Source organism: Haemaphysalis longicornis, unplaced genomic scaffold, assembly GCF_048455015.1.
Source record: "Haemaphysalis longicornis isolate Haplotype H1 unplaced genomic scaffold, Haemaphysalis longicornis Haplotype H1 scaffold_4, whole genome shotgun sequence".
NCBI classification, from domain to species: Eukaryota; Metazoa; Arthropoda; class Arachnida; order Ixodida; family Ixodidae; genus Haemaphysalis; species Haemaphysalis longicornis.
In genome coordinates, this window is record NW_027526361.1 from 120511871 (window position 1) to 120533116 (window position 21246).

At 46.3% G+C, this 21246-nt stretch overlaps 1 protein-coding gene and 1 pseudogene across 1 annotated transcript in view; both read left to right on the forward strand.

Moving 5' to 3' along the window:
• LOC144179333 (cytochrome P450 2H2-like) overlaps window positions 1-20001 on the forward strand; it is a 58129-nt gene extending 38128 nt beyond the window's left edge. Inside the window, exons 7-9 of the mRNA XM_077707626.1 lie at window positions 11129-11387; window positions 18364-18554; window positions 18753-20001. Coding sequence (XP_077563752.1) covers window positions 11129-11387; window positions 18364-18554; window positions 18753-18928 — 626 coding nt within the window. The 3' untranslated portion in view covers window positions 18929-20001. The remainder of the gene's footprint in view (window positions 1-11128; window positions 11388-18363; window positions 18555-18752) is intronic.
• On the forward strand, window positions 19411-19522 carry LOC144180768 (U4 spliceosomal RNA; annotated as a pseudogene).
• Window positions 20002-21246: the final 1245 nt, after the last annotated feature.

Genomic DNA, 21246 nt, shown 5'->3' on the forward strand with positions numbered 1-21246 from the left:
CCTTGATTTGTCGATATTCCACCCAGCAGAACTGAGCAAGTACATTGCGGTATTCTGAGGAGTTTCGCTATAGAGTGAGTGTTGCTGGCACCTTTTCGAAGGTATGGTGCCTACTCCAAGTACCTTGGTATTGTTATAAATTTTATTTGTAGCAAACCTTATAATGAGTGCTCAGTAAATGAGCATAACACACAAGCGACATGTGCTTTGCCCCAAGGACTCTTCCGGCCATACCTAGGCACGTTGATGTATTTATGTATTTATTTCTACCCCTTAAGGCCCCAGAGGGCGTTAGGTAAAGTGGTGACGCATAGTAATAATAATAACAGAGCTGTATAACGAATCAAGCATGCAGGGTATACCAAGACAATCAGTCGCACATCAGAAACATTGTGATTTCCCTGTACAGCTTGGCTAAGCAACGAGGCAGCTGCTGCAAAGCCTATAATGAATCGACTTCAAGCCGATATTGTGCCTACACCTAAGCTAGAAAAGCCACCCGACCCATTTTGCGCCCAATCACGTTGACATCCACGATTTGGAAGCTTTTGGAGCGAATACTGGTGGTCCGCCTTAAATGGTGGTTGGACACCTTATAATGGTACCACCTGGCACAGATCTGGTTTAGACCTCGTCTGGGTTCAGAGGATAGACTTGGGCATTTGTCGTCAATGATGCTATTAGGCAGTCGTTCACACAAAGTGCGTTCAGTCCTTGCCATGGACGTCTATAAGACCTACGATAACGCCAGCCACGGGGCTATCCTGGAAACTCACCGAAGGCTTCGTCTACCAGATGAGGTGTGCGCTTTCATGGAGACCCTTCTTATTAAAAGTACTTTTTCTATACAAATTGGCGGGATAAGCTATGGCCGCCACTTCATACCAGTTGGGGGAGTACCTCAGGGGTGGGTTATTTCGCCCCTCCTTTTTAATATTATGATGCTGCCGCTTGCCTGGCATCTAACCTCCATACCGGACCTACATTTCCTTGTCTACGCGGAAGACATAACGGTATCGACCGTCCCCCCAGAGCTGCATCGCCAAAGCGTGTGCCTTCAACAAGCCCTTACAGACACGCAGAACTGGTGTCAACACGCTAGACTGGCACTTTCAGCGGATACAACAGCCGCTATGCCTGTAGCCAGTGCTTGGGGCCGTCGCAAACTGGCGATCTATTCCCTCACACTCCAACGTTCCTGCCAACCAATACTCACTGCCACATCTGTTCATGTGCTAGGGTTGGAAATTTCTGCGTCTGGGTCAGCTGCCATGTGGCTTGGATCTGCGCGACAAGAATCAGGCCAGATGCTTCATCTGATTCGACGCATCTCACAGAAGTCTGGTGACTCCTGCTGCAAGATGGCTCGTCTCGTGGTGAGGTCAGTACTGCAGCCTCGACTGGTTTATCAGGCCCAATTCCAGTACATAACGCAGACGGAGTGGGCTAGGCTTGAGACTATCAACAGAGCTGCAATGAGCACCATCACCGTCCTCACTACAATGCCCCGGTACCACCGCTCCAAGCTGAGGCTCAGTTGAACACGCTTGACGAACTGGCCGAACAACTTCGCTCATCCCGTATGCACAAACGTAGTTTTGTTGCGCAAGCAGCGGCCTTACCTAATGATATGGGCTGCTCCCTACCTGCTTCACCAGGCCGCGCTGTAACCAGGTCGCCATGGCTGTATCACCATATTACCGACAGCTGAGTCCCAGCACAAGACGGCAGAGGCTTTCGTGGACGCTGGAGCTCAGGATCGCGTTTTAGCAACTGCGATGCAGCGTCCCGTCTACCCTGATGCCTCTCAAACTTGCTTCTACCAAACCATCCGCACCTTGCTATCTCTACTGACAGAGCTCACAGCCGTCGGAGATGGCCTCCAGGCACTCCCGCCGGCCTTACACCGCGGCCCAGTGGGTTCCATCCTGCATCTTTATTTCAGACTCCACGGCAACAATACAGGCTCTACGCCGAGTATCCAACAATTGCACTATTTCAAGGGACATCCACAAACTACTAGACACGTACCCCTGCCCTCTCCGGCTGTTGTGGGTTCGGCGCAATACGCTCCCCGTTCACATTGCCGCGGATAGGGCTTGTCACCCTACGTCTATTCCTCGGCCGCTGACAATGTTACCAACCGGGCCAATGGAAAACTTTCTCCAACGGAAGGACGATCTGCGTCGCACCACACGTGCGCTCATCCCACCGTGTGGAACGGACCTCCCCAGTAAACTTGCTCACTGGGAAGAGGTTTTGCGACGCAGGCTTCGCGTTGGAGTGGCGCTTTCACCTGCAGCGGAAGCTGTTCGGCAGCCCAACGCAAGCGGCTCCTGCGAGACGGGGCTTTTTCTTTCTCTCCGGTATGTCGCCGGATCGTCGACAGTACGCCTTTTGTGGGGGTCATTCCCCGGTCCTATTCAAAGGTCGCCTTTCAGGGGATAGCTTAACTTGTTGACCGCCCGACTCCTGCCAGTAGTCCTGCTGCCGTTGCCGTCTACTCGCTTGGGGGCCCTTTTTCCCCTCTCTTTTGAAGGACGCAGGGGTTCCCCTTATTTCCCTCGTCGGGAGACGCTCTCGGCATTCGCATCTCTTGAAAATAAATAGTCTTGTCTGCAAACCAGCTCCACGTGTGCATACTGCAAAACTGCAAACCAGCTCCACGTCTGCTTCCTCGCCTCCTTCAGCAGCCGACATTCCGGGCTGCTACAAAATTGGTGACCCGCATAACGCTCTAACGAACACGCCGCCATGAACTCTGACGACTTCACTGCTGCCTCCCCGACTGCATTCTTCGCCACAGAGCGGAAGCTACCAAATGTTTGGCCTAAAAATCCAAGAGTTTGGTTCAGCCAAGTGGAGGCCCGTCTTCAGCTCCGGCACATCACCTCGCTGTCGGCAAAGTACCTTCACGTCGTCACAGCTCTGCCCCCATAAATTGCCGAACGGCTTTTGCTACAGAGGCTCCCCCCTAGATTTCAGAGCTTTTAAAGACAGGCAGCCGCCACCGGCTGAATGGCGAAAGGTCTGAGTCAACTGGTTTTCACTGAAAACGTACGTGAGAGGTTGCATGAACAGAAACCTCAGTATGAGCAGGCCTGGTGCGGTCGACGGCGACTACTTCTCGCTTGCCCCGCACGTAGTTTGTGATGGTCTTAATATTACGTACCAAACCTTTGAAAGGGCCGTCGTACGGCGGAGTGAGCGGCGGCTTTGTTGCGTCATGTGGCACGAACACATGTGTAGCTAAATCCATGTCGGGAAAAGTGAAAACCTTTCGGTTGCGGACGATGCGAGGTGCTGTTGGCCTGAGTTGCGCAAGCCATGCGCGCAGCTTCTCGATGTGGTCGGAGGCTGCTGGAGCGGAAACTGTCTGGTCGGAGAAGAATTTTCCCGGGAGGCGCACTGTTGAGCTGTACACCATTTCCGCTGCGCTGAAGAAGAGGTCTTCCTTCACCGTCATTTCGGCATGGGTGCTAGCCGCTGCACTGAATCTTGTAAGTTTCCTGGAAACGCTTTGACCAGTCGTTAACGGCGGCTGAAGGCATCGGCCCTCCACCCAGCCACCTGTTCTTCGTAGTCGACCGCGTAAGCAACTCGCGCCGGCTAGTCAACATGGCAGCCAAAATCTGTATTATCCCGGCAATTTCAAGAACGCACGGCTTCGGGAACAACTCTTCTTCGGTGGCTAAAAACAGCGGATCCTACACGAGGCGCAGGCGCACTGACAAACACCTTCAGCGCATGGAACTGCTGCGGATCTTCTCGGCAGCACGGGACGACAATTATAGCCCGAGCATCCGTAGGCGTCCCCGACACCTATAAAATGGAATGGCATCTTCGCTTGCCACTTCAGAGCAGACTGGCATTCGTATCGCCTGCTAAACCCGCGGCTTTTGCACCGCAAGTGGGTTTCTTTTCTGCGGTATGTTAAATCATTCCCTTACTGCCAGTCTGCTCTGAACATTTTGTGTCTACAAAGACTAGTGCTTTTTTTCCTTTTCTTTGTGCCATTGCCCCGGCGGAATTGACGAGTTGGCCAACTTCTCCAAGGCTTTGAGTGAAAATTGCCGGGTTCCGTTAAGGAACTAGCTAAGGTGTTTGGGGAAATGACAGGCAAGATTCTTGGCGCAGTGGCAAGCCTAGGGGCAGATATAAAAAAGTAACTCCTTCAAACTGTACAATAACTGAGGAGCTTGCCGCTGTTAACGAGTCTATGGGATTCATAAATGAATGCTTTGAAGGTTTCAAAACCGAAATCAAGACCCTCCGGCAGGAAGTCCCCGAGGCCACTAACGGTAGCCTGGGAAGCCAGAAAGAGTGCCAGAGGCTAGAAAGAGAGTTGAGGGACACCAAGGGAGAAGTCATAGCGTTAAAGCAATACAGTAGGTGGAACCACATTGAACTGAAGGGAGTACCATTGACCACGGAGGAGGACGTTGCCGATATAGTTCTGAATGTTGCCACTTGTCTCAAGGTCCACCTTTTCCGGGCAAGACGTTGATGCCGCACATAGGGTGCCGACCAAGGAATCCGGGCCGCCCAACATAGTAGTGACGTTTGTTGCGAAGCAGGTACGAGACAGCATTCTGACAGCGGCCAAGAAAAACAGCCTGAATGCAGCATCCCTTGGGTTCCCAGGAAGTGAGCCAGTCTATGTGAATGCCCACCTATTCCCCGAAAATAAGGTCCTGCTTGGCAAGAGCTATCAGGCCAAAAAAGAAAAGAACTGGAAATTCACCTCGTTTGCAGACGACAGAGTATTATTGCGGAAATGAGAAACCTCAAAAGTCGTGCACGTTACATGTGAAGATGACCTGTCCAAAATTGCTTGATCATCGGCACTTAACAACCCCTAAAAGTACCTCGGCCATATGGCGATTCGACAAACTGCGCATGACAACCACAAGCCAAACAATGGTATACCGATCTTTCACAGCAACATTCGCAGCCTAAATGAGAACGCTAACTTGCTTATCGCCTACCGGTCGCAGCACACTACTTCTTTTGATATTATTGCTACATCTGAAACCTGGTTAAAAAAAGGCGGGAACGTTGCGATCCCCGGATACGCTGCCGTGTCAAATCCACGGCTTCCCAGATCAAGGGTAGCGGGAGAAGCCCTCGTTGTTCAAAATCGTCACACGTACCCATAGCTATCGCCGATCGCATTCAGTTTCTCAGAAATTAAATTTTTGTTTAGCAGACTCGGCTGTTCTCTTGTTGGCATACTTTATCGGCCTCCCAACTCACCCATAGCTGCCGTAGATAAACTTGAAGCTATCTTTCTTTACCTAGCGAATCACAACGACCAAGTAGTTATCGTTGATGATAGAACAATAATACCCTTATTATACTCATAAACAATACACATATCTGCTAGAGTCCTTTAATTACTTGAACCTAATTACCGTTATTACGCGACAAACGGCGAAATCCGGAACATTAATAGACAATGTTTTAACAAATGTACCCTCACCCTCAAGGATACTTGTACTTATTACCCTCAAGGATAACAACACATACCTCAAAGTACGTGGTTTTGAGTCAAACATCTGCTCATCTGGCATCTGCGCCTTCCACCCAGTATCCGCCTACCACCACATCCTGGCCGAATTCTCTTCTCTCACCATACCCCGCAACACGGAACAGCCGGTGAAACATAACGTGACTCACCACATCGTCACCACCGGGCCACCAGTCACCGCCCGGCCGCGACGGCTGTCCAGCAACAGGCTTCAAGCTGCACGCAGTAAGTTCGGGCATATCCTGCAGCTGGGAACTATTCGGCCTTCTTCTAGCAACAGTTCATCGCCGCTGCACATAGTGCCTAAAGACGACGGGGACTACTGGCGCCCGTGCGGTGACTACAGAGCCTTGAACGCATCGACAACGCCGGACCAGTATCATCTGCCACACATTCACAATTTTAGTGCGCGTCTGGCAGGTAGAAACATATGCAGCAAGATTGACCTAGTAGCGGCATACCGCTCTCGGCATTCGTATCTCTTGAAAATAAACAGTCTTGTCTAGAAACTACAAATGAGCTCCACCTCTGCTTTTTCGCCTCCTTCAGCAGCCGACATTCCGGGCTGCTACGCACCTGCGGGGTCCCGGGCATGGCCACCGCACTACTATGCCCCGTTCGAAGACACCTGCCTCTTCTGCACAGCTGGTTCCGCACAAGCTGATGCGGACGACCTAATATGGGCGTGTCCTTCATTAAATTCAGCCAGAAAGCGGCACCTGAGCGGCACCGGCCTCCATCCTGGAAGACTCCCCGACATCCAGCGGTGGCTCTCAGGACTCCACCCCCGCTCCCTCCTCCTAGAGACGGGTGCCCATCTCTACCTGTAACTAGGTTTTTTATGCCAACGGGAATTCTATCGCAAATTAAAACAAGAATAAAGACGATTGCCCTCCATGTCTGGCGATGCCTAAGAAAACAAATAGGAAGACGGGGCTCAATTCCCAGCTGACACGAGCTTTGGTTTGGGTAGGGCTGCTGCTAATCCTTTCTAAATACACCAGCCTTCATCTTGCTTCCCCGTAACATCAAGTAGGAGAGGTGGCAAGCAACGGGGACCACTGTTCTACAGCATTGCTTCTCGTCGTTTCCCATAGCCGCGATCCAGAAAAATTTAGCTGATCTGACGATGTGGACATCGAAAACTGGGGCGACGTGTACGAGCGTGTAAGCGCCGATAATCGGCGGGGCCCAACGGTCACGCTGGCGAGTGTCTTTTTTAGCCTAATGTAGTGACCAAGAACTGGTGTGAGACCCAAGATGCCTACATTACGAGCTGGGATGTCTGCACGGAAAAGCTGTTCGCCTTGTTTGGCAAGTTGATGTCGCGACAACTTCCAGCCACGAAGGAAGCACCCACACGCCCGTTCACCTCGACCGGGTCCTCCGCGGCCAACTTTCAGGACGTCGTGCCTCATTTCCACAAATCTGACGGCGAAATAAATCAGTTTGACATGGTGGGACATGTACTGAAGACGATGGTGGATGGCGCTTTCCACATGCTAATCTACATAATTGCGCTACCGTCGACGCTATAATCAAGAAGTGCAACCGCTTCGACCAGACGAAGAGCCGTCGTATCACGTTGCAATTTACTATCCTTGACTGGAAGAAATAATGAGCCACCTAACTCACCCATCTCTAGATCCTTCCCTCCCTTCTTACCTACTACATGATGGCATGCTATGCCGTCCTAACTTCCATTCGGATTTTTTCCCATTGCTGCTGGGGGTACCATAACATCTGCGTTTTACTGTACCTATTCAGTTGCACGACGTTCCCACGGCTGGGTACCTGAGGCTCACCGGTTCCTACGATCGGGTACGTACCGATTCTTCTGAACTCGACTTCATAGCTCCGTAAGGCACTGCGTCAGTGCCTGTGACCCCTCCCAACGCTGGAAACAGCCGCCCATGGCCCCGGCTAGCCTTCCTCTACTGCTTGACCTGCCCCCTGAGCTGGACGTTCGCGTGGGAATGGACCTCCTTAGACCGTTGTCTACCTCCACATTCGTAAACAAGTGGATAAGTGTGGCTACCGATTATACAACTCGGTTCGCGATTACTCACACAATGCCAACCAGTTTCGCCACAGAGGTGGCCGCATTTCTCCTTCAAGATAAAATTCTGCGACACGGCGCTCCACCGCAACTCCTCACTGAGAGGCCGCCACATGTTGACCAAAGCTATCGACGAGATTTTGCGCTCCTGCTCTACTTAGCACAAGCTCACCACTGCCCACCATCCCCAAACTAACGGACTAATGGACCGACTAAACCAACGCTTACAGACATGCTCTCAAATGCGACTGGGATATTGTGCGGTCCTATATCAATTTCGCATACAACTCTTCAGGCCAGGAGATGGCTGGATTTCCCCCTTCTATCTCCTGTAAGAGAGTGGGCCAAAATGGCCGCATACACCTTGTTTCCATTTCTTACTCTCCCAATACTCCACAACGGCTATCACCCGGTATGATCATGCATGCCATCTTGCCCGCGCTCGCTTCGCAATCCTTACAAAAACGCGCTATGAAACGCGCTACGGAACGAAAAGGAACGTCCACATTTTTACGGGGATACTTCATCTGCTATGGTCCCCCTCTAGTCATGTGGGGCTCTCTGAAGAACTCCTTACGGGTTGCACCGGTCATTATCGCGTGATCCATCAGCTTACTGGTGTTACGTACGAGATGTGTCTCATTACTCCTTTCGCTTCGTTTCATCGGCCGAAAACTGACGTTCTGTACAGGACTCGCCTGACGCGTTACCATTCCACCTGCCCACCTAATGCTTCCTAGACTGCAGCGGGTCGGGGCTTTTGCAGTATTCAGCTACTTCGCATGGAGATTTGCCTGTAGAGCGGGGCTAAGTACCAAGCCTATGGGGAATATGTGCAATTGGCCATGATTTCCAGCGATGTCGATGAAAAGTAAGAATACGAGGCTCGGCGCTCGGCTGAGACTCGTGAGCTTTTGTCTGGCTAGAACTGCTGATAATTCTGTCTACAATCACGTGCCTTCATTTCGCTTCCCCGTACCAATCTACGGCAAAAACTGTGACAAAGCTTTGAAGGGTAAGCACATTCGAAAATCAGTTCTTATCACTTATACAAAAGCACAAGAAATGGCTGATTCTTTACCGGTTTTAAAAAAAAGCAAGTAATGCATTTGAAAAGTAGATTGCTGTGTGTGGCTGACAATGCTAGGAAGCAGAGATTCCACCCTTACATTGACAAAGCAATTAGGGAATATTGGTTATTCTTTCAACAAGACAATACAGGTTCGATCTCATGATGATGGTCGATACGTGTGGAAATGCACGAAGCAGGGTGAAGGAAGATTCGATGGAATGGCGAGTCACTGTGATATATTCTGAGGAAGATGGATAGGTGGAAAAGTTTTCCGCGCATGGCAAGTGGTGAGAGATTTAAACTTTGCTTAATGGTAAATTATTTTTATAACTTGACTAGCACAACAAAGTAGACTGCGGGGCTTTGGTTTGGGGACATTAGAGCATATCACCAAGGATTATCGTGTGCGCACGCCGTACTATTGCGGCATATTCTAGGGTTGGTCATACTATAGTATTTATGCGTGAAGTTTGGTAGCCTAGTTCGCATGTTTCAAGCGGCGTTGACGAAATGTAACCTTTTTTATGCTTTCCCTGCAGTGTATTCTACATGGATAGCACCACATGAATCAAAATGGCAAAAATGCCTGTTTGCTTCCTAAAAAAAACCGCTTAAATTACTATCCTGTTTATGACAAAACGTTAGGCACAGATGCGAAACGAGCATGCTTGGTTTTGTTAACATTAATTTGTATTTGCTAAAAACAGCAGCGTTTTGCTAATTTTGTTAGGTATCACTGCGTGATGGTTATGTGGTTCGATTCAGTGATGTCGTTGTGGATGACGAAGCCGTCGGCAAACAGGCGCAATGAAGTGGTAATGTAGGATCGGGTATCATTAATGTAGACTAGGAACAGCAAAGGACCGAACACCGAACCCTACGCTACTCCCGACTCGATGGTGCTGGGGCTAGGATAGCCCTTTTAGGTTTCACTGACGGAACCTTCTTACTAAGAAAACTGTTCATCCAATGGGATGTATTATCGTCTAGCCCAGAGGTCAGTAACCTGCGGCCGGCGGCCCGCATGCGGCCCGCAAGGCAGTATTATTCGGGCCCCGGCACAACTTCAGGACCCCACCTCCTCTTGTCAATTCCTAACTGACGGCCCACATGACAGTTTCGCCCTGAAATTGTTAGACAGGAATAAAGGATAACTTCTTGTTGCAATTGTCTCCCGTCTTCACACTTTCTCAGTAAACGTCTGAACTTCCTTTTTTTGGACAGTGCCCACAAAGGGGACCAAACTTCCATCTTAAAGCAACGAAAAAACTTACTCGACCCTTCGCATCAAAAGGGTAGTGACCCGGCATCTAGCTGAAGCTTACAGATTGTATTCATGAACCATTTTTGTTGCAAGCGGTGAAATCATTTAGAAAAGTCAATAAGAACCGCATCGGTGTACCGAGAGATAATCAGAGAATAGTGAAGGTTAGTTAGCCTTTCAAACAGCTGGGTCTCGCAAGAACGGATAGTACGGAAGTCATGTTGGTTGTCGATTAGTAAATTGTTTTTATTCGGGTGAAAACTATGTGCGTAAGCAGAATATGCTCAAGTATTTTGAATGAAATAGAAGTAAGCGGGAGAGGTCGGTAACTATTACCGACAGATTTGAGGCCAGCTTAAAATTTTGTATTAAAAATGCCGATTTCTGATCTTCTGGGACGCAAACTGTGTCAAGTGGGTGGTGAAATATTAGTGTTAATAAATACGCCCGTCTCTGTGAGCTTATGTCCAGAAGTTTGACGCTGATGCCATCAGGCCGCGGAATAGCCTTTATTTCAAGTCACTCAATAGCTAGTGCTACATAATTTTCAGTATCGACTATTGGAAGTAAGAAATCTTAAAGTCCCTGGTAACAACTTCAATGTGAGCTGACGCATGTAAACAAAGGTTATGTAACGACTTGAGCCAGATAAACATGCTAAAGCCAGCTTTTACTTACTTTTGCAAGAACGACGGTTTCCAGCTTTTAGTTGACGGCATAAATATCTAAATACCGCCACATGACTCAATCGGGCTCCGATTAGGGAAGTTACCTAAAACCAAACGTTGAATCCAACCTCACCGAGTGTCTCTTCCAGGGCTCTTCCAGAGTGTCTCTTCCAGAGCTTTGTCAAAAGAAGGGGTTATGTACAGGCATAATATCACCTGGCAGGTCATGCGGGAAGACGCTGTCAATCACTGACAACCGGTATGTGTACTGCTTCAACACTCAATCAGAGAGATGATTCGGATTTGGTTTGGTTCTTTAGAAAAAATATTACTCATAAACAGTAGCACTAGCACGCAATTGAGACAATGCTAAGAATGCGTGAGAAATGAAGCGAATGACTTGATTGATGGCATGGGTTTTTAAACCTCGCAAACCGTTTTTTTACTTTTAATTTTACCCATCAGTTTGCAACTACTCCTTTATCGCTTGAGACACCACATTCATACAGACGCCCTTCTCTCGTTCTTTCTGCAGCCGCTAACCTAGCTGGGAACGTATTGACGTTCTTTGGTGCTGGAACGCACACCCTGAAGTCCACCGTGCAGTGGCACATGCTGAACTGCGCCGACAAACCAGACACCATTCAGAAGAGAATCCAAGAGGAGGTCGACAGCGTTGTTGGAAGAAGTAGGGCTCCATGCTGGGAGGACCAAAAGCACATGCCTTTTACCATGGCCACCATCTGGGAGATGTACCGCTTTCGTGCCATCGCACCTCTCAGCATACCACGGGAGTAAGTGGCGTTTTGTTTTCTGCATAACCATTCCTATACTCTCCTTAGAGGATGGGCGCCTTGAACATAAACTTCGCTCTCAAAATTTGAATACAAAGTTTTAGGCTATCATATGTGACGAGGAACTTACTCCGCATTGTGGGACATATGATATTTTTTCCAAGAAAACTGGAAAAACATTATTCAGTCTATATTGTCCAGACGTCAAGCCTTTGTGTATGAGCGCCAACTTAACAAAATGCAGTTTCAGAAATCTCGCGGAACTTGCAGGAATTATTAGTGAAAATGTTGCCCCCGACTGAGCACATCCTTGTGGCTTGTTGCACTGGAGAACATGGTGGAAACGTATTGAACAGTTCAAAACTCTCCGCTTCAAAAATTTAAATTCAGTGTTCATTCCACCAGAATACTGCACGAACACTCAATGCCTTTGAAATATTTACCCATATAAATACTGTGCTCTTATATTAAGCTGGGTATAAGTCACTTTCAGTAGGTTTTTCGTAAGGTTCACCTAAAGATGCGGCTTATTTTCAATTCGTATGCTGCGCTTTAAGCCTCTCGTTGGTCGTACTCAAATTTCTTCCTTTGAACTGGTCTTTAAAAGCATTGCCGTTATTTTGCTAAAGAAAGTTCTCTTGATCATATTGAGGTACTTACTCCGCTCACTGGTAACAGCAAATTAATTCTGCTGCACAGAAACTGTTCGGGATGTTGGACATCAGCTTGCGTCCCGAAATTCTAACATTTTCATTATGCTCCAACTCACACCTATATAAGCATCGCTGACTTCGGGCACAGTCATTGTAGTCCTGTTCAGGTAACTTAACCCAACTGATTTAAATTATTTTCCTATAGTGTCATCCTATAATAACGTACATATCCACAATATTTATAAAGACGAGTGTATAGGTAGTGCCTGCATATAACTAAGATTTTGCAATAAAAGTATCCAAATTCCGAACTCATCGCCCACACGAACCACTCCCCTCTATAATGCTTAAGCCCTGAGGGTATTTGCAAATAATAAATAACTAAATATTCCGCAGCCCGCTGGACATCGGCTGAAGAAGTTACTGGAGTTTAAAATTACCGAGAAAGAGATGGAGTTAGAGGGAGGTACAGAGAGAAGGAGAGACATAGAATAACCCTCATGGCTCAAAAAAAGCATGGTTAATTGTCGCCCGACTGCAATATACTATTGAAGCGGGCCGCCTAAAGCGTGGTTGACGGAAATAACCCAGGAGTCAGCAGAAACGGTGAGCGGTTGTCGATCTCTCGGCTACGAAAAATTGGGGATAGCTTTTCCATACTCTTCATGGTTGGCCGCACACTAAGTTTTAATGAGAATCTGGCGCGACACACACAAGTTAAGGTTCTCCTCGCTGGCCGACGGTCCAAGCAACCGGCCGACCTGAGTGTCACTTCAACTTTATGACTATCATGGCAAACAGCGGGCAGTTACAGCTTCGTCTGCTCCTGGGCTATTTTAAACGCTTCTGATAGATTAAGGAGGCATTTCAGGGTATTCAAGTCATATCCTAGTTCGATTCGTCGTACGTACTGTAGCTTCCAAATAAATTTTACCGAGGTTAATTGCACAGAATTACTGTTGTGCTGCAGTGCACTTACTAGTCTTAGTTGAGTTTATTACCACTTCCGAGATCACCTGAACTCGAAGTTCTGAGTTTTGAGTTGTGGTAGCGACACACAGCGTTGTACACGTATTGTTTGCATAATTTGCGGTGCGTTTTTTGGAAATGTACATTATCGGACACCACTGCCAGTGCATCGCCGTCCCTATAAAGAACGTACCGAAGGAAATACTGCCGCAGAAGCACCAACGTCTCAAACGCAAGGGTTGGCCCCCTGCCGAGGTATGTTGTGAAACGAGGAGGTTAGGGGTCGACATCAACGAGTCCTGTACAGGCGATAATCAGTTAGGAGGTGCCATTTTCGCAGCGACGTTTTACTTTTATTATCACACCTAGAATATCGCGCACTAATACATCTGACTGTCTAAGTTCCAGCACACTACGATGCAATCAACACATTACAATGAAATCGTGCTTGAAAGTGATAGTGGGGCAAGGCTCATCGAACAATTCTTCGTGAGGCACTAAGACTTCTTAGCTGAACGGCTGGCTTTTCGGGCTTTCAAGAAAACGACGTCAGTACCACGAACCAGAAAAAAGGACAGCGGCAGCGAGAAGCGGGCGCACGCACGCAACTAATATAACGCACGGCGCCATCTTGTCAGGGATGCAAGGGGCGAGCAGAGGGACCGACCAAATTTCTTGGCCAGTATAGCTCAAAATTGGCTAAATCACGACCTAGAAAATAGCCATAAAGGCAAGGAACAAAATTTCAAACAATATATTTGACGCGTTTTTTTAGATTATGTTGCGAAGAGCAGCATTTATTTACAAAATTATGCAAACAACGTAAGCCCACATCCCTCCTTCGAGGTACAAACAGCTCCACTAGTGCACATTTATGCTTTATTAAAATACCGCAAAAAGAAATCTAGGCTGGTGGAAGTCCTTGAAACAGCCTCCATTTCTCTGTACGCCGCAATTTGCGTGCAAAATGTTCTCTAACGTTACTGGGAAGCCTCTTTTCTGCAAGTGAGTTTCAATGCGTAGCATACTTTTCTGAGTACTCCCCACCCAAGCCAGGACCGTGTAACGCCCTGCATTTCCACAATAATGCAGATTTCGGGAAAGTTCCAACTGTAAACGTTCCAACTGTAAATTGGTCGAGCAAAATTTGGAAAAAACTAGATAAATAAGAACAATATAAAACAAGTGGGGCAAATGGCCAACCGTGCAACACCGTGCATTCGCACAATACTGGAGATTTAGCGAAAGTTACAAATGCAATCCTTGTAAGAACGTAAATGGAGATAATTGGTCGGACTAAATTTAAAAAACTAAAAAACTTATAAATAAATTTCAAAAATACGTAATATGTAAAATATATAACGCATGGCATTTCCGCAATAACGCGAAATTTCTACCTGTAATCATTATAATAGCGTAAATCGAGATAATTGGTGGAATGAAATTTTGAAAAACCTAAAATATTAGGAATAATATAAAAAAATTTACGGAACTGGTGAATCATGTAACACCCTGCGTTTTTAAAGAGAGACCTGAATAAACGCTGGTTAAGTGTAAATATACACTTATATAGGAACATCGCGACAGAAAGAATTGCATACACAACGTTATCGTTCCCCTGTTTTGTACGACACTTATGGGGCCCTTGTCAGAAGCACAAGGTGTCAGAAAAGCAGATCCCTTATTATGGCAGCGTACATTTCACAAACGGGTCCAAAGGGTGTCGTAGGAAAAAGAGGAAGGATAACTTACTTTGTATAATTCTTTTTGTGGCGGGGTTCTTATACAGGTGTAATATTTTGCTAATAAAGCTAGTGGCAAGTTTCGCATAATGCCGAGTGTCTTTCTGTGGCCTCCGCCTTTTTGAACGTGTGTTATGCAATACCAACTCGACCAAACGTACAGGTTCGCGTGTGTCATCGAAGTTGTCAGTTCTTGGGTGGGCTGGTCAGCGGAATGAGTAGTTGGTTTCTTTCTTTGCGAGCCAGCCTAAAAATGTCGTGTTGGATAAAATGAAGTAGTATTGTCTAAATCCTCGGCATGTTTTATCGAAGGTTACGGGATAGCTCAAGAGTAGGAACATAGCCGACCAACAACCTTTCTCGCCAGAAAGCAATTAAGGAGCTACTTATAGCCTAATATGGGAACACTGCAACTGGTGAATAGAATGGAGGAGGCGGGCCAGAAGGCCCACCGACAGTGATAGTACAGCGGACACGAACGAGTGTATGTTGGATTTGAGCAGGCTTGGCTCATGGTCAGTGGGGTTCATTTTCTCCAAATCGAGCGTAGCGGCTGATTCCTCGCGTTTATGAGCCGCAGCGGAACAAAATGTTGCTGTTAGCCTTGCTATCTCATATGACTTGCAGCACTAGGTTAATAAAAAAAAAAACAAATGACGTCGCATTGATACAAAATGATTGCTCTACGACGAAGGACCATGTTTGAAATCTTAAAAGCTATATGCCCATGTTCTCCGCAACTTTCCCTCTACTGTGTTTCCCAGCAATTACGGAAAGTTATTCTAACAACGAAGCACAGCTGTTGGCATTTTATTTCCTCACATCGTGGAATGCTCTGACATAAGCGAAAATAAAGTTATTTTATATGAATAAAAAGTGAGTTATAGGAGAGTTCTGGCTTTTCAAGGCTGGTTTGTGAAATAGTGTGTACAGTATTTCAATAGTCCACGTATGCAATATCCGCCAGAAGTAGCCGAACCAATTTAGAGAAAAAGTGAAAGAATGGCCATAGAAGCGCGCTGAAGTGGAGTTCTCAAACTGCTGTTTTTGTTTGCAGTCCATAGACAATAATTTATGCGATCGATAAAGCAGAATTTATGTTATAAAGCAAAAAAGAAGATAAAATACCCCGCGACATTTGCGGCGGCTAAAGCAACTACAGCTGTGACGTGTATTTGTCTTGAGGTTCAATTGGATGACGACCAAGATTGGAGTTGTTCAAAGAAGTTTCGGTTTCCATTCTTTGATGCAACGTGCTTGGTATCCGATGTTATTGTTGTTTGGGCATTCTTGGTATCTCAGGAATCGGGATACGGCTTTTCCGCCACGTTGTCGGCTGTAGAATGGGTCATATAAGCCTTCCAGCACCAGTCAGAAACGTAGCGATCACCCTAAGCATCATGCGAGATTCTCAGCTGCCAGGGGTGTCTCCGGAGATGCCTGCATTTCAAGAGAGCATCGCATTTAACCGTCTCTGCGGCACCGGAGACGCTCAAATGCGATGCGCTTTCCCCTCACCTTTGGAGTTAGCCTGGCGTGTACCTGGGTTGTAAGAGGCGTTTTCGCACAAGGTTGATAGTCGGCTGATTCGACACTGCACCCGCAAGCTATCCATGCTTATGTCAACACCACGCCAACCTGCACTCGCCTGCCTGTCAGTGTCAGTCGGCCCGCAGTGTGTCAGCTCACTTGTTGAGTATTGATGGTTGCAGCGCGAAATGGTTAATGCTCTAGAGCCTAACCTTGTTATAACCAAAAAGTATTGAGGCGTTCAATTAGTTTGTTTTATACGGAATTCGCTGTTACAGTACCGGTAAAAATCGGCTCTAAAAATTAGCACTCTGGTTCACCGAAAAACCTGGATACAAAAACGCCTTATTCTAGAAGTCCAAGACTGTATAAACGAGATGTTGTTTACCTTTCTTCATGTGAAATTTCAAAGCTATATGCGCCCGAACATTACAGAGTGACATTGCAAAGAACAAAGTTTGCTTGACCAAACAGGCCTGCATTCTTGTTATTTTAAGAGGGATGTTGTCTTCGCTTGGTGGTTTTTTGTCACAGCTGATATCGCATGCGGCTCACGCAGTTCCGGTTTCGTTATGAAAACAATGGCTCACCGAAATGAATTATGACCAATCAAAGTTTATATTTACATTGCGGTAGACGGTAATTTGCCATATCAGTGTTCGCTGTACCAACGTTCCACTGATCTGATAAAAAAACATCAACAAAATAAAAAAATCAGCTGAAAACACACGTCTAATCGGGGATTGAAACCTCTTCACTGCGGCATGCTATATCTACTGCTTCAGACCACTGGCCCCTGCGAGCCAAAGTTGTCGCGAACAAAATATAAAGTGTACATTGTGTAATGCCCTTTATTTTTCTTTTAGTTCCAGCATTCCTTGCAGCTTAGTTGAATATTTTTTGAAGAACACTCGTTCAGTAAGCGTCCTCCAAATGCCCACGAGTACTTAAACGATCGCAACTGTGAGGTCGTGCTGCTCACCGCCATGCTAGTTCACCCAGCGTAAAAAGGATTTACCTTAACTTGATTTTACGTTTTAAAACAAAGGCGTCGGTTGATTGTAAGTCTTTAGTACCTATAATAACTTCGCTGACTCTTTTCCCGCCTTTAATTGTCCTGAGATATCGAAGCATCGCATGTGCGCCCGTTTGGAGCTACATTGGCTTCATCGACTTTTCTAAGCTTGAAACTAAGGCCACATTCTTTCGGGCACAAATTTTATCGCGGGTTATTTCTCACTGAGAGAAAAAAATTGCGTCAGCCCGCCGGCGGCCGGCCGACTGACAAGGTCCTTAGTAGGGGAAGTGAGGTCAAGTCTGCAAGAGTAAGCCTCATGCAAAAAATGTTGCTCCAACCCATGCTATTAAGGATGTTGGACTGCAAAGTTGTAAACGACACTCACAAGGATTACCCATGCGAACTCACTTGTACTCTCTCATGTGGGTCTTCAAAGGTTGCAACTAGAGACAAGTGAAATTTACTTAACCACCCTTTCCATTGCTGCACAACGACATTCATGACTGCTGCATGTTCTTCTCTTTCTGGTTTTTCTTCTGCCGTCTTTAGTTTCCGTGGTCTACCCAAGGTAGCCTGCAATGAGCTCACGAATGTGGTATACCGGTCTCCGTTTTTAAATATGAAAGCGTGGTGACGTCACTATGTGAATTCTATAGCACTCGGAGTAGCTTACGCGATCGTAACCTTTACCGATATGGCCAGTCCCCCTGGATAGGTATGTGCCTGCCCTCTTAAAGACGATAGGTTTCTGCGGACGTGGCCACGAAAATTTGCTTGGATGGTAGAGGTATACTGCTGCACCGTAAAACATTACAATAAATCATGCACGAGAATGCACAGAGAAAGAGTTCACTTTGGAACAGATTTTTCTACGAAATAAAGTTGCATGAGCACAACCAGAGTGATTGAAACATAGCTTAGGGAATCCAGACTTCAATTTCGCGAAACTAATACCACGATGTTAATAAATCACTTCAGTTTCCCTTTATTATATTTGGCTAGCATTCTTATCACGAAGACATCAATGGTTATGCTTGCTTTGTTTTGTCTTATTTTTTGATTAGAGCTACCGAAGATACTGTGTACAAAGACTACTTCATACCGAAGGGATCTGTGGTTATCCCGAACATAGGAGCTGTGCATATGGATCCCATCTTCTGGGAACAACCTGAAGAGTTTAGGCCAGAGCGTTTCTTCAAAAGCGATGGCTCCAGCCTTGTACCTAAGCCAGAACGAGTCATACCGTTTTCAGTTGGTAAGTTCGGCCATCTTCATATTAAGTTCCAACCACAGACATCGAGAACAGTACAACACCCAGAAGCAGGGTTCACATAATTCTTATTTTTCGTAGCTTGCTTTGCTTCCCTATCGAACGGATTTGGAAATTGAGCATTAGACTGCCTTTGTTCGTATGTGAAAACCAATTCACAACTGTACCAATTTTTTTTCTCAGGAAAACGAATGTGTCCAGGAGAGACGCTTGCCACGGTTGAGATATTTCTCTACCTGACGACCATACTCCAGAAGTTCACTGTGATGCCGCCACTTGGACGTCGAGTTAACCTGGAGTCCCTGTCTAATGCCGTGAACTACCCGCAGCCCCAAGACCTGCGCTTTGTTAGCCGCTAAGTGAATAGACGAATTGTTGAAGCGCGATAGCCCTTTACTTTGCTAAACTGTCAAATTTTGTCCTTCTGTTCGTCTTTCTGTCCTTCTGTATGTCCGTCTGTCTGTATGGCACTACAATCAACCAGAAGTAAAACTTCAGCCATTGCTAGTGGGTCGGTATGCTCATTGTGCAGTCTCCAAGTCACTGGCATTTAAACGTTTCTGTCCATCCAAGACTGAGTACCTGTACATGGGTCACCAATGCTGGTGGCCAACCAGTGTTAACCTAGCAGCGGCACACCCGCAGCCCACCGGAAGGGGGTCGGCCACCAGTGAGCGACGACCAAGGAATTCCTTATGAACCAGAGGTGTCCTACACGTGGCTCACGCGCAGGTGACCAGTGGGTCAAGTAAACAGCGGGTGGGTGACCAACTGGTCATTCGTGGCCACGGCGCAAGATGCACCTGTAACGCACAAGAAAGTTTCGTTGTCGTTCAATTCTTTCTTTGCGCAGAGGCAGTGTCGCACCAAATGAGGCCTGGCCGAGGGGCGACTATTGCTAGTTGAAAAAAACTTATAAATTGTTACAGCACGAATATTCGAAGCAACGCATAATCCTTACAAATACCGGCCTATGACTCTTACTAATGCGCCTTGCAAAACATTGGAAGATGTAATTTTTCCCACCATACATTTTTCCTGTAGAGTAAAAACTTCACAGTTGCTCAGCGCGGATTCCGCAGAAAAGTCGTCTGTGACACCCAACTCGTTTCCGTCACCAGCCAGCTGCATGAACATGTTTCAGAACTGACTACTTATTGTTGGATTTTTCAAACGTTTTTGACAACGCCACTCGCTCACTCCTTCTCTTCAAAATGAAACAATTAAATTCCGTAATACTCGAATGAATTCAGGACTTTTAACGTCGCGTGTGCCATTTGGCAAGGCCAATGATTCGAACTCGCTCACTACTTCCGTTCCTCCAGGCGTATGTCTAAGATTTGTCATTTGACCTTTGCTGTTTTTAATTAATATAAATGCGGTGTTTACAAAAATTTAGTCTAGTTTTTTGTTTGACAATGACTAAATGACATGCCAAAAAATTACTAATAACTGCGATGTTACAAACCTTCAAACCGTTCTGAATGCTGGCAAATAAAAGTCGACATTCGATATGGCGAAAATATGATTTCCCTCCAACATACATCCTAAACAATTCCTCAGTAGATTTTCCAATACCGCACCTTTACATTGATGTTCATATCAATAACAATTTTTTGCTGGAACAGTTATATAAAAAATATCGCAGTGAAAGTTAACCAGACACTACGGAACCTCCGGAGAATTTTTTTTTCTTTGCTACAACTGCACTAAAACTTCTGTGTTGCACCACGTACCCCATCCCCAGCTTGAATATGCGTATTTCGCTACATAATACGTATGCTTCAGAAAGTTCGAAACCATGAATCCAGCTTCATTCTTGGAGACTATCATCGCACATCAAGTGTAACGGAGATTAAGTCCACCTTGAGCCTTCGTGCACTATCAGCGCGGAAAAAACGCGTGTCTTGGCCTCTTTCACAAAATCTACTAACATAGTCCTGATTTGTGCGCTATCTGGACCAGGCCTTCATCGTATATTCCATCTGATCAAAACCATCTTCCTGAAGTTGAACGTCATTCTTGCCTAAAACTTGCAATGATAGAAATAACTTCCCCCATTTAATAACCAGTACAGTCAATCCGACTTTCCTCTAAAATACGTTAAATAATTTACTGACGCCATGCATACAAATTTTCGCCGGCTTCCTTTTTCTCCTTTTCCTTCCGCGCTACTTTGCAGCGTCCTACACAATGTGCGGTATGCGTCGTCATGCGATAATGTTTATGTGATATTCGGTGCTGCTGCTCGGTTGGCTTTATGTGCGCTTGCGCGGGTTCTGTTAAAATTTGTTTGTAAAATGGAATGGCCGGAATGTTTTTTTCGGTTTTTGTAGTATTCATAATATTGTAACGGATTGTTCGGCGCCCCGCTTCTTCTTGTGTGTGCATGCGCTCTTCAAATAACAGTTTCTTGTCTTTTGTGCTTTTTTTTTTCATTTGTTTTTTTTTATCCGATGTACTTAGAAAGGCTAGAAAGTCACAGGCTTGTTTTCTCGCTTTTCGGAAAACATTTATGCTCATTTGTGAGCTGTACTGAATTCTATGTGTATGCCAGTGCTATTTTTTGTTTGCGTGTAGAGTGTGCACTGAGTTGTAACTTCGCCATATAAGCAAAACGTACTTTATGTTATGTACAAATGTTCCATTGCAATTTTGTGTGCGCTTGTATAGCTTT